The 14,103-nt window shown below is 35.7% G+C and overlaps 1 protein-coding gene across 11 annotated transcripts in view; it reads left to right on the forward strand.

Moving 5' to 3' along the window:
- Positions 1 to 14,103, forward strand: part of CDH7 (cadherin 7) — a 91,564-nt gene that overhangs the window by 39,162 nt on the left and 38,299 nt on the right. For all 11 annotated transcript variants that reach the window (XM_083822718.1, XM_083822712.1, XM_083822720.1 and 8 more), the window contains 2 exons: positions 3,354 to 3,648; positions 11,114 to 11,233. In XM_083822718.1, the coding sequence (XP_083678844.1) occupies positions 3,354 to 3,648; positions 11,114 to 11,233 (415 nt within the window). The remainder of the gene's footprint in view (positions 1 to 3,353; positions 3,649 to 11,113; positions 11,234 to 14,103) is intronic.

The raw sequence follows: 14,103 nt of genomic DNA on the forward strand, positions 1-14,103 counted from the left end.
TGTAGAAAGTATCAGGAGCAATAGACAATCTAGTAGATGGCACAGATATATTTCTGAAGCCTACAGATTTTTCTAGAATCTTCCTGTAAAGTACAACTGTTCTGGGGACTAATAGTATTTTGGATAAATACCGTCAAATCAATTACAGGAAAAAATAACAATATGTACTTAATCAGAGGTCTCGTACTTAAGTGTGCTTCTTCATTAAAAAAATAAATACATAAATAAATAAAAGGAAATAATGTATTTTCTAAAGACAACTTTGTAAGGAAAATATCAATTCTCACTTCATAGACTCTTAATATAAATAGCTGGACAAATAGAGGTGGTGTCAAAACTGCACCAAACATATATCTGGATTCTGTAAGAATAGCTTATTTTTGTATTGTTTTCTTGTGTTGTAGTTTAAGTGACCTCACACTGACTCTAAAATACACACAGAAATGTTGAGACAAATCCTTGAGAGTGTTTTACATAGAATTGATTATACCATAGTACAAGAAATGAACTAATTCTTTATCTACATCACCTTCCCTGGGGTTAAGTAGGTAGAGAATGGTACTTTAGTAACTTGAACATGGGCCGGTGTTATTTTATACAGGCTAAGTAGAAAAATAAATAAATAAATAAATAAATATTCAAAGAAGTTTTATTACTCAGAACTTCAACCTTGGAGTAAAAGAGGCCATTGCTAATCACTTTACTAATCTGTTTGCAGTTTTCTACCAAGGCATAGTTCCAAAAAGTAGCTTCTGTTCAGTATTTCACTCCAGGGCACCAATCAGTGTAGTGCAATCCGTGTGGAGATTTATGGACCTCAGAGTGGAACACCTTAAAAACAATGTGTTAATCAGAAATCTACTGTGTGAGCAAATGGGAAATGCTGAAGCTGCAGATTTCCTTTTTTCTCTGGGATGTGAAAGCCTTAGTCAGTGCATCTTTGAGGATTTACACTTCTGTTCTCTCCCCTGAAGGTCTCTTTTCTTTTGAAACACTGCTAGAAAATTACTTAGGATTGGTCTTGATACAAATCCAATGTGAAAAGGAGGTTGTACAGCCCTGCAGTGTGAGACCCAGGCATGAGTGTTACAGTATGACGAACTGACAGGTGAGGCTTCATTCCTATGAGGTAGAGTGAAGTTGTTCTCAGCAATTTCAGGTGTGGACTCAGTTCCCTTACCTGCCTGAAGAGATCTACTTTCACAGCTCTAACCTTCAGGCAGCTGCTCTACCTGATAAACAGCACTTCCTTAAGTATGCCACAGAAAGTGGAGTAATTCTTACAGAGATAATGGGAGCATTAAAGCCACCACAGGAAGACCAATTCTCTACTAGAACATGATATATGGAAAAAACTGAATTTCTTCAGGCAGAAAAATGCATTGAATCTTTGTACCTCATAGTTTCAGTTCTTAGCTAATGTGGTGCTCAATATTTCATTCTACACTGCAGTAATCTGGCTATGTAGGGAAAACTACACAAAGCCTCTGCAGCACACAAGAGAACCCAGAAAATGTGCCTTAGGAAAACAAACAAGCAAACAAACAAAAGCCACACAACCAAACAAATAACAAATCAACAACAACAAACAAGAAGCCAAACAGATTCTTACTTGCATACACCACTGTTCCTTTTTAAGAAGGATGAGTACTCCTTCCTGTCAAGTTTGAAAAAACAGCAAGAGCCACAGCTACCAGATTTGTGAGAAGAACAGCTGTATAGTTTATTGAGTGAATTCATTATGGCTGAGGAATAGGCAGTTCTGTGGATATTCGAAGAGACTTGGTGTGAAATACATTTTCCCTTGATCTGCTCACAGTGTCAGCATTGGCTACACCTCAGTGTGCTAAGAAGCAGGACTTTAAAGGTTTGGGAAGCTCCACCAAAGAAATCTCAGAATTGTTTAGGTATCTCAGGAGTTAGGAAGCAGTCGAATGAGGATAAGCTATATTTTGAAATAATGTACCTAATCTTTAGATACCCCACTTCTGTTTTTTGATCCACTCTGAAGCTCAGATTTCATTCTTGTCTCAAAAGAGAGAGGAAGTGCACTGTAATTGCATGAGATACCCTGACTGTGTAAGACAGTGTAAATGAACAAATGTGTAAGAAATAGGCAGGTTTTTACCCATCTGAAAAATTCAAAACTGATCACCAGTTCTTCCCTGCTGAAATAGAAGAAGGTTTTGCAGCTGTACGAAGTTGTGCCTGAGACAGCAATTTACTGCAAGTGCATTCTGGAAGTGATTACTATCTCAAAGATAATCCCAACTGAGAAGGGAAAAAAAAAGACCTCCTCAGTGGAGGACATTGTAATGATGATGACAGTAGAGTTACCTCCAAAACCAGTGTGATATAGAGTTAAGAGCAGATACAAAGTAGACAAGAGAGAAAGAATCTTATCATCTTTAATATTCTCCTCAGCTATTTAAAAATATTGAACAATTATGGTGTGTGTGTTACTTTGACATGATATCTAGATCAATTATATTGTTGATACAAGTTTGAAAAGTATATCAGAGGTGTTTGAGCCTGCATTCTGTAACAGGAACATGGGACTCAGTAAACATAAAAGAGCTACAAAAACTATGGAATCTTGTTCCATGACTTAAAAGAGCCTTCATGATGAGGAAGAAAGCTCCTTTCTGTAAAGATGTCTTGCAGTTTCAATGGGAGATACATTTTGACCCGGGGAAACTACACTTGTCATTTGATATTCAGTCAGCGTTAGGACATTTCTTCGTCTTTCTCAAACTTTGTATTATTCTGAAGTAAGATGACAGAAAGCAAGATATGGAAGTGAAGCTACAGGTCCATTGCATAGTATTGAGAAACCTATTGGCCAGTTCATTCTATTCATTTGATATATTTTAGTGAACTACACAGTAAACGTTGTGGAAAACAGTACGTGGTTTCCCATACATGCATAGGAGTAAACAAACACTGACATTTAGTTTATAATGACATTTATTTGAAGTCACACCCTTTAGTAGAACAATAAGAAGAAACCAAAAGTCAGTTACATTTAGGGGGGTAGTAAAGTAATGGTTATAATAATAATGTGTGTGTGTGCATGGCTACGTAAATCTTCAGAAGGAGAAGACTATAAGACGATATAAAATGTATCTGAAAATGAGATGTTTGCAGAAAGGAATGAAATTGTCTTGCTCAGAAGAGTAAGCTGACAGATTCTAATAGTCCCTCATGTGCTGTGCCTGATAAACATTCAGCTTATCTTTCCAAGAACAATAAAATTTCATGTACTACTGCTCGACATAAGAATTATTTTTACATATCTCCATGCCACTGACTCTCTTGTAAGTTAATCTCATCTCTCATCAATTTTTCACCAGCTTCACTCTGATGTTGATAAAGGAGATGGTTCCATCAAATACATCTTGTCAGGCGAAGGGGCAAGTTCCATTTTCATTATTGATGAGAACACAGGGGATATTCATGCTACAAAGAGGCTGGATCGAGAAGAGCAGGCCTACTACACACTCCGAGCACAAGCACTAGATAGGCTGACTAATAAACCTGTGGAACCAGAATCTGAGTTCGTCATTAAGATTCAGGACATCAATGACAATGAGCCAAAATTTCTGGATGGTCCTTACACTGCTGGAGTTCCTGAGATGTCTCCTGTGGGTAAGTGCAAAATACACCGTCGATGTTGTGAGAAATTTTTTCCTATTGCCTTTTTTTAAATTTCATTATTTTTTACTGTATCACAATAAGTTACTTAATTATCTATGAGCCACCTGCAACAGTTATATATATTTCAACGCTGAACTGAAAATAGCATACTAGATTAAGTATTTACCCCTCGATAATGTTGTGAAACTCAAATAGCTATTCAGGGACTCAGATAAGCATTTTATGATGTATTTCTCATTCCAGTGCCCAGAGGCTTTGTCTTGTAATTCTCATTAACAATAATAAGTTTCACACCTATGCTATGGTACTCAGAAGTGATAATATATCATTTTGTTCAGATAAAGTCTGTTCTTAACAAATTTTTCACATTCCTACTAATGCATAACATTTTTGGTAAGTGTTGCATATATTGGTAACAGTTTATTGTGTATCTTTTCTAATACTCAAATCCAGCTCTCTGGAAAATATATGCAAGTAGCAGATATTGGGGTACAGCTGGGGGTAGTTGGTAAAATTCCAGTGGAATCAGAGAAGAATAGCTGTTAGAGGCTTCAGACCCTCTGTTAGAAAAGGAGTGAAGCTTCTGTTCCTGAGTTTGAATTATAAAAGAATTTCAACATCAAACACACCATCTCTTCATTTTAAAGAGAACAAATGTTTATCTGTTGTCAGGTGCTTGTGTTCCTTCAAAACCTGTCTGATTCAAGCCAGATAAGAATTTTGCCCAGAGACATTTTGTTGAATTTTAGTTTATCTTGAAGTTCTAAATACAAGCATGACATTAAAAAGCATAAGAACTTCATCTATGTCAGTGGAAATACATGTATGGGAATTCTTACCTCTGGTTAAGAAAGTTTTATGGTGACTGAAAGTAGGAATGTCTTTGTTTGACTGATTTTAGACCACAGCAAAATTTGACACTCTTAGGTAAGCTGCCAATATAGAATTTGCTGTAGTGTTCTCAAGACATTTTTTTATATATTTTTATTTTTATTTTTATTTTTGGACACTGAACAATGCCTCTAAATTAGAGTTAGAGAGAGAAAAAAAAAGAAAGAAAGAAAGAAAGAAAGAAAGAAAGAAAGAAAGAAAGAAAGAAAGAAAGAAAGAAAGAAAGAAAGAAAAGAGAGAAAGAAAGAAAAGAAAGGAAGAAAGAAAGAAAGAAAAGAAAGGAAGAAAGAAAGAAAGAAAAAGTATTCCCTGCCTGTTTGCCCTTCAGCAATCATTAGTCAACACTGCTTTTACATTTGAGTCTCAATTTAGGAGCAAATAGAATATTAGTAAAACAATGCTAATGAGTTTTCTATTTATTTATTTTACTAACCAGTGAGCTATCTCTTATTTGATACTTGGCACTTATTCATTATCACTCAAACACTATGTGAATAGCTGAAGAAGCAGTAGCATCCTTGGAAAGAAGGATGGACACCATAGCTTTTGAGCAGCATTAGGGTGGATATGATATCGTGATACATTGCTGAGAACTTTTTCCTACTGAACTTGGCAAAAATAATCAGATAATATAAGACTATAAAACCTATATTTAGCACTGTAAAAACATGCTCTGTAAATATATATATCTATATATAGCAATTGATGTTTTGTTTTAGGATTTGATTGTTAGCTGTAGAATGCTACAATAATTAGATTTTTACACCTTTGTCCTTCTCCTTTAAGAATAATATCTCTTAATTTCCCTCTTGGATGAGTTACCACTTTCCTGTCCTGCACTGATATATTGACATATGAACAACTCCTGTAAATGTCTGAGGTTTGCCTATACACACAGATCCTTGCCCCAACCTCCCACAGATGTTCCATTTGTTCCAAAAACACATTGGGAATCTACTCTTGGGAAGTGCATGTTAAACAATGGGTGACATAAGGACTATTTTTCAAAATGAGATGGTTTTGCATATTTTGATGAATCTTTACCACATGAATGTTTGAAAGAAATTCTATCCTGTATGGACAGCAGCACCAAATATATGTTCAACTTAGGTAGAATATTGTACAAAGTTATCATTAACTGTACCTTGTGCAGTCTCTAAGATCTATGTTGAGGCAGGGCAGTTTCATCTTCATGAACTTCCTGAAACTGTACATTTAAAATATCTTCACTGTTTGTATCACACATCTACTGAATACTGAAATATTACTAAATTAAGGATTACCACGAAGTGCTTATGTGGCACTTGTCTTACATAGTTACATAGATCCATAGTTTATTCACATAACACAACTTTTAATTAACCACTCAGAGCATTTGTGAAATATTCAGGAGAAACAAAGTATATTTTTCTTCTATTTTGCATAAAATTATATCAATGACAATGATTTTTAATTGGATATTTAATAAAATGAAAGAGATCACAGGATTATAAACCCGAATTAACTATAAAGCTAGAACTATCACCTTTAACCTTAAGGATGGTTATGCAAGTGTAATGATTCTGTATTATATTTGGCAAATATTTTAGGGCATTATCTAAGGCTAATTGAAGTCAATCTTTTCTGTTATTTGAAATGACTTCGGGTCAGGTTCAAATTATATTTGGGTCTGGTCCAATTATACTGATTAAGTTGAATAAGGTAAATATCTTGATGGCTTATAAATCTATTCATAGCAAAACCTCAAAGATATGGCTTATCTGAAAATCATATATATTTAAGTATTCATTTTACTTAAAAACATCTGGCAATTTTATATTTCAAACAAAAAATTGTAAATCATACTTAAAAGAGTATTAAAAGAGCATTACTGTGATGTGTGATGTTGTACACAAAAATAGCTGATGTGAGACAAACCCATTTGGCTTATAACCAAGAGAACGGGCAATAAAAAATCCAATGAACAACACAGTTTTGGCTTTGTTTCGTTTTCTAGACTCTCCACAGATACGAAGAGCCTTACTTATTACCTAACACAAGTAATGCCTTCCTTTCTTGTTACATTTATTATTTCTGACTGAGGTGGATGGAAACACTTCATATTTATCAGAAAAAAAAAAAAAAAAAAAAAAAAAAGCACTTCATCTGACCTTGATGCTGGGCTGAGACCAGTCTTAGGATTTTTCTCTGAGTGAAGGCAGACTAAAGAGGAAGGGATGAGTGTAGAACCTGCTTCCAGCTACTGTACCTCCTACTTTGTGCTCCTGGAGGGGAAAGGCTGTCAAGGCATTATGGCAGCAGATCTAGCCCAAAGGCAGAAACACAGAAATACCAGAAGCTGTGGAGCAAAACCAGGCTAGGTAATTGCATGTAGGGATTAAGCAGGTACTATGGATACCTTGGTAGTAATGGTGTTTAGTATTTCTGGTATAAGCTGCTATCCCTTAGAAATGTGAAGCCATCATAGAATTGTTTTGCATATTTTGCATGCAAAATATGCATGCATGCATGTTTTGCATCATTAATTTATAATAGTCTATGTCTTTAGTAACTGTCTGCCTAGATTTATTTTTTTAATGTGGCTAAAATTCTATTTTAAGGGTTTGTGTAGTTTCAAAAATCTGCATTTGTTAAATTCATCTCATTTTGGAAACCAATTTTCCCTTAAATGATTTCACCAGTGTTAAAAACTGAAGTAACACACATTTCTCATACAAATCTATTTTAAAACTTTGATCAAGTACCACACACTGTAATAACAATTAAAAAAACCAAACAAACAAACAAAAAAACTCTGTGGAGAGGTTCCTAAAACAATAAACCTAGAGGTTTAAAAAAGATCCCTGTGAAGTATCTCCATCTCAAAACAACATCAACAACTTGCTCAACCAGCTCAGCTCACCTTTATTTGACCCTATCACAGAAAAGGCTGATCTCTGCAACATCCGACACATCTGTGAATCTTGACCGGTAAATTAAAGTACAAATATAATTCTAAATTCTGGGTCCCTTCAACAAAAGAACCTCTTTCCTTCTTTTTGGCCTAATATCAGAACTTAAATATGTCAAGTTCTTGGATGACTGTTATATTGTGATATCTACTAGTATCTGTTAAAGGTTATGTTAAAAATGACAACTTAACCATTCTGGATAAACAAAACAAACAAACAAATACCATCAACAATAACAGCAACAAAACAGAAGTCTGTGCCATACACCCAGAAGCCAGCGTGTTATTAACTATATCAGCAATAACAAAATGTGTGGAACATCCATATAGCAGCACAGACTTTCCCTCAATATTTGCTGCAATTGCTTAAAAATTTTATGAAGTGGCTTTATGTCGAATTCATTTAGATGAACTGACATCCTAGCTTTGCTACAAAGCCCTAGACAATTGTATAGAAAGATAATTATAGATAAATACATATCCAAGAGGAAAATACATGATTTTTCAGTAAATGTCTGTTGTCTTTTCAGCCTGTATCAGATATACAAACTATAAGAAATGTTTTTGTTGAAATTGAAGTCATGAAGCTACAGGCTATAACTGCATGTTAATGGGTTTGAGGTAGGGTTAGTGTCCTGTTTCTACCTCAGTCTAGGGCTCTGAACAATGCTGCGGTAAAGATTTACAGCACCAACCAGTTCATTAAATGAAAAGAAGGTGTGGTTCTGTTTGTAGATTGTCCCATGTTACCTTTGATTCCAACATTACTTGGACACTTACATGATAATTGTTTGCCTCTGTTGTGAGGTCAGGGAAAGTGTTCAGGAAGGAAGACGATTTCAGTAAAGGAACACATCTCTGTGTTGCAATGTGGATCTTTTTAAGGAATCCTTATTCTTCAAGAGAAATTTTCCTCTGGGAAAATATCTCTGGAAATCTCTACTGATCTTTCTGTGTATTATGTTTCCTTGCAACAGATCTCCTACAAGTAGGTCTATTCACATCATTAAAATACCTTATGTTAGATTGCATATATTTTTTTAAAAAAATTATATTGCGCAAAAATCTCCCTCTGGACATAGAATTTCTGGAAATTTTTTGAGTGCAAATCTCAAAGAAATAATGATAATAGTAGCTGTTTTAAAATATCTTTCTCTCCCATGAACTTTGAGGAAAAAAAAATATGATAAGCACAAAGGGACTAGGAAAGTATCATCATTTTCTAGTTGTTGATTACAGTCAAGTAGGATGAGTGCAGAAATATTTGGTGTTAGAATTTCTGCCTAATTTTGTTTGTTTGCTAGTTTGTTTGGTTTTGTTTCTAGTAGATATATGTGTTTGAATGGGAAAATCTTCAGTTTAGGAGGAAGCCAATTAGATTCAGATACTGGCTTTATTTATCTCACAAAATGTAGAAGTCTTGCTTGCCACATCAGTAGGTTTTTTACAGTAAACAAGTCCTTCTAAGCTTTCAGGATTTCCAAAATTTCTGTGATGAGATTGCAGAGCTTGTAATTTCTTTGATCTTTTATTGGTCTGGAGTCCTTGAAAGCAGCAAGAACAAGGAGCAAAGGCACAGCTCCTTGAGGTTTATAAGAACTTTTACCAATATTTGCAGACATCGTAAGCTTCACTGTCAGGGCTTAGAGACTGTGTAAATGTGGTAAGCCTGGCTTTCACAAAAAAACACAGGATGTCAAATAGTCATTAGGATACCCTTGTACTCAAAAGCTTAAGAGACTCTGGAAAATTTAAAATAGGTCTCCATATGGGTAACATTATAGAGTAATCTGTAAAATCAGTTTGACATACTGAATCAAAGCTCTTAGTGGTGAAGAGAAAATTGATGTATTTTAAGTCCTGTAACTGATAAATGACTTGATGGATTAACTATCAATTTTCTTTTTAAACTTCCCATCTACTTAATAGTTGCCCGTGAAATTTCAGGTTGAGAGGGACCTTCTCTCTGTACAAAAATATTAGACAGTCCATGAGAGTGAAAAAATGCATTTGAAATAAAATTGCAGTCATAATGCTTTGCCATTGATACTTTAGGAAGATAGATCAGGAATGTGGGTTAGTTAGGTCATATATGAGTAAAGTTATCTTATGAAAGATGACTTCTGGTCAGAATTCATTCAAGTAGATCTCCTTTGTTATCTGTACCATTTTATAAAGGGCATCATTTAATCCTCTCTCTCTCTGAACCTTCAACCTGATCCCAAGACCCATTTACGATCTTCTACTTACCTGAGAATAGAAAAGCTGAAGAGAGTGAATGGTGCGCATACTATACTAAACATGAAGAATTTCAGAACTTTCTCTCATCCTTTCCTGAATAAGTCAAAATAAAACTAAGCAGAGTACAATTTATATTGAATTCATCCTGGTCACTTGTTATGGCAGTTTGTTCTTAAAGAATGATTTCTGGATTTGCTGCTTTCATTTTCACATAACAAAAAATATGTTCAGTTGGAAAACGAACACTCTTTTTAACAAATGTTTCTCTCTAATCTTGTTTCTAAATCCAGTTTAATAGGTAATCTGATCCTCAGCTGAAGATCTGCACTGGGCATCTGCCAAATTGCTACAGTATTAATTTGCAACCTAACCTCCAAATGAGTCCTTGGGCTGTTGAGTGGAAGGTCTCAATGTTCCAGACAATCTGCCAGTGAGAAATAATAATCCTGTCTGCCTATCAAAGGTGGTGACCACGGCCAAGACCCTGGCTCCCATGTGTTGGCTTATTCTGCTCTCAGCATACATCATAGATCGTGTACAGAACAAAAACAAATGGCAACATACATGGAGAACATAATAAATAGGACAGGGATGTTGAATGAGATTCTCACAAATTATACCCTTCTTGCTAGCCAGTTAAATATGTTGCTTTCTTATTCCTGTTAACATACAGACATTTATCCTAAAGAAATATTTATGTAGCAGATTATGACCTCAAGTGTTACTGAAATATTGTAGATGCAGAGGGAAATGAGTGCTTTTTAAAGGAATTTAGAGGTATCTCTCACATGTTTTTTGTCTGAGCTGAAACAGAAATTCTTCAGTCTTCTCTTGTATGAAAGGGCAAGTATTTATATATATGTGTGTGTTTATAAATAGCAAAATATATAATTTATGTGAATATGTTTATATTTGAATCTGTATTACTCATCATTTATAATTTTAATATGTGGACTTCTCTTCAAAGGGCAATTGTTACTATATTTCATACTTGATATTTCATAACATATTTCAGGCATCATCCTCAACCATACTTCAGGCTTCATCATCATTTAAAACACTGTTCATTGGAAGTTTGTTCTTATATATACCCTCCACCAACCAAATTTATAAATAGAGAGGGGAACTACTGAGTGATGTGGTTTCTGTTACTGTGAGTTAAACTCTGAGACTATTTAGGAAGAATAAATTCTATAATGATCAATATTATTGGTTTACAAGAAGGACCTTATATTCTAGGCTGAATCATGAAAGTGATGAACAGCTGTGAAAAAGCCACCTCACACTGTTCCAGTTATATATTGGAACTGCATGTTGCATGTAGTTTAAATCCATGGATCTTTTATGTACAATAGTTCCTTAAACATTTTGCAGGTACCTCTGTGGTTCAAGTAACAGCCACTGATGCAGATGATCCTACTTACGGCAACAGTGCCCGAGTGGTTTACAGCATATTGCAAGGACAACCTTACTTTTCTGTGGAGCCAAAGACAGGTAACTTTCCACAAACTCTCTCTACAGTAATGCTGAGAAAAAAGAGCATATGCATTAAAATTTGCTAGCAACTTACTAATATGATCTCTTGGTTAATTGAATACTTTATGATTTTGTTGATCTTTTACTCTCTTCTTCTGAATATACCACAAAAATGACACATCAGAGTGATTTGATAAGCTTACATTGTTGGAACTGAAATTTTTACCTCTTTGTCAATCTACCAACTCCCTGGTCTACTGCCTGTTCCAGTATTTCTGAACAATGAAAATTTCAAGATGCTGTGAACATTTGCTTTGTTTGTTTGTTTTGATTTGTTTTGTTTTCAGATTTTTGTTATGGAAATGTCCAAATGTCACCTATTCACCAGATTTCCTAAAGTGTAGATTTATGGCATGACCACCTCTCTCCTTCACTTTTCAAACTGTATTCTTTTGTGGGAAATGTATTTTTTATTCATTAGTTTGAACCAGAAATCATTGTACTTCCCATCCTCATCTGATACACTATCTTTCTGCCACTTTCAAAACAAATTATTATGGGATTTCTTTTTTATTTTTTTTTACTGTTTCCTTGAAATTTTGTGAAAAATTATTGTGTATTTTCAGCCACAGGAAAACACAATCTTTAATCCCCCCCCCCCTTTTTTTTTAAATAAAAATTGCCCATTTAACTGTATATTTTGTTCAGATTTGGGTCCCCCACAATGAGAAGGATATTGAGTTGGTCTTGTATGTGCAAAGAAGAGCAACAAAGCTGGTGAAGGAACTAGACAACAAGACTTATGGAAAGCAACTTGGGGAATTTTAACCTCATGAAGTTCAACAAAGGCAAAGAGCAAGGTCCATCTGTGCCGGAGAAATCCTAAGCACAAATACAGGCTGGGTGGACAATGGATTGACAGCAGACCTGAGGAGAAGGACCTGGGGGTATTGGTTGACGAGAAATTCAGAAAGGAGCTGGAAAGGTGCACTTGCAGTCCAGAAAGCCAACCATATCCTGGGCTGCATCAAAAGCTGTGTGGCCAGCAGTTCAAGGGAAGTGATTCTTCCCCTCTGCTCTGCTCTCATGAGACCCCACCTGGAGTATGGCATTCAGCTCTGGGGCCCCTAGCACAAGAAGGACATGGATGTATTCGAACGAGTTCAGAGGAGGTCCATGAAGATGATCAAAGGACTGGAACACCTCTCCTATGAAGACAGGTTGAGAGAGCTGGGGTTCTTCAGCCTGGAGAAGACAGGGCTCCAGGGAGACGTTATAGTGGCCTTCCAGTACCTAAAGGGGGCCTACAGGAAACCAGAAGGACTCTTTGTCAGGGGGTGTAGTGATACAAGAAGGGGTAATTTTTAACTAAAAAAAGGGTAGATTTAGATTAGGACTTAGGAAGATATTCTTGACTCTGAGGGTGATGAGGCACTGGGACATGTTGCCCATAGAAGTTGTAGATGCCCAGTCCTTGAAAGTATTTAAGGTCAGGTGCGATGGAGCTTTGAACAACCTGATTCAGTGGTGTCTCTGTCCATGGCAGAGAGCTTGGAATATTTAAGGTTCTTTCCAACCCAAACCACTCTATGACTCTGTGATTCTATGAATTAAGGCTGCTAAGTCTGGAGAAGAGGAGGTTGAGGGGAAACCTCACACTTTCTATAACTACCTGAAAGGAGGTTGCAGCAAGGAGGGTGTTGGCCTCTTTTCTCAGGTGACAAGTGATAGGATGTGAGGAAATGGTATCAGCTTGCACCAGGGGAGGTTCAGATTGGACATTAGGAAGAATTTCTTCAGAGTGAGGTTGGTCAAAGCATTGGAAGGGCCCGTGCAGGGAGTGGCGGAGTGTCCACCCTTGGAGGTTTGGCTTTGTGTTGGGACTCAGTAGGTTGGGCTGATGGTTGGACTTGGTGATCTTGAAGATCTTTTCCAAATTAAATGATTTTACTGTTCTCTAATTCTATGATTCTGTGTATCATTTCACATAGTGGGAAAATACATTTTTAATCTGCTTACTTCAGTTTGGTATTTTAGCGTATGTGGAGAGGAATTATAATCTCCATTTCAGAGATGGACATGCTGGGACAAAAGAGAAACAAACTGTTTACTCTATTTCTCATTTAAAAAAATGTGTTGGGAAACAGACCAGAATCCTATTGTTGTGACCAAAAAGTTACACTCCATTTAACAGCATCTAAACTTGCAGAAATAAGCAGTATAAACATATTCATATTGCAACAAATCTGTCCTCAATATAGCACTTTTTTCCCCAAAAAGATATGATATATAGCATTTTATTTTTGGCTTTCTATGTGTATGTGCAATATATATTGTCACAATGACTGCAAACAGTCCCTGACCAATAATATGGTATTTTTCTGCTAAATCAAAACCTTTAAAGATTGAGACTGGAATGTTTGCATTCTTTTTGATTTTGATGTGATACTGAAATTTCCTGTGTGCCTGATAATTAGCTTCCAAATGACTGTTTAACACTGCTTGACTATTTAAATATGATAGAAAAACAAGCAGTCCAGGAAAAGTATTTTAGAGACAATAAAGTTATGAAATTGTAAGTTAACTGTATTTTTAATATCCTGTAAAAATAGTGCTAGGCAGTCTGTATGTGAAGTAAATGTTTCAGCCCTGAGTTTATTAATGGCAAGTCCTGAATTCAGAAGGGAAGAAAGAAATCAAACTGTAACTAAACATTCAGCAAATATCACATGAAGAGATATGTGCCCCAATGTGCCTCTCCTTTATTTAGATTGTTTATGTTTCCTTTACTGCTGACACTAAGTGCTGCTGGAGTAAGTGGCTGCCTCTCTGGAAATCAGAGTTAGCAGCTGTACTGTGTGCTGAACATGAAATATTCATAAAGTCAT

Source organism: Anser anser (genome assembly GCF_964211835.1).
Source record: "Anser anser genome assembly, chromosome: 2".
Classification (NCBI taxonomy): Eukaryota; Metazoa; Chordata; class Aves; order Anseriformes; family Anatidae; genus Anser; species Anser anser.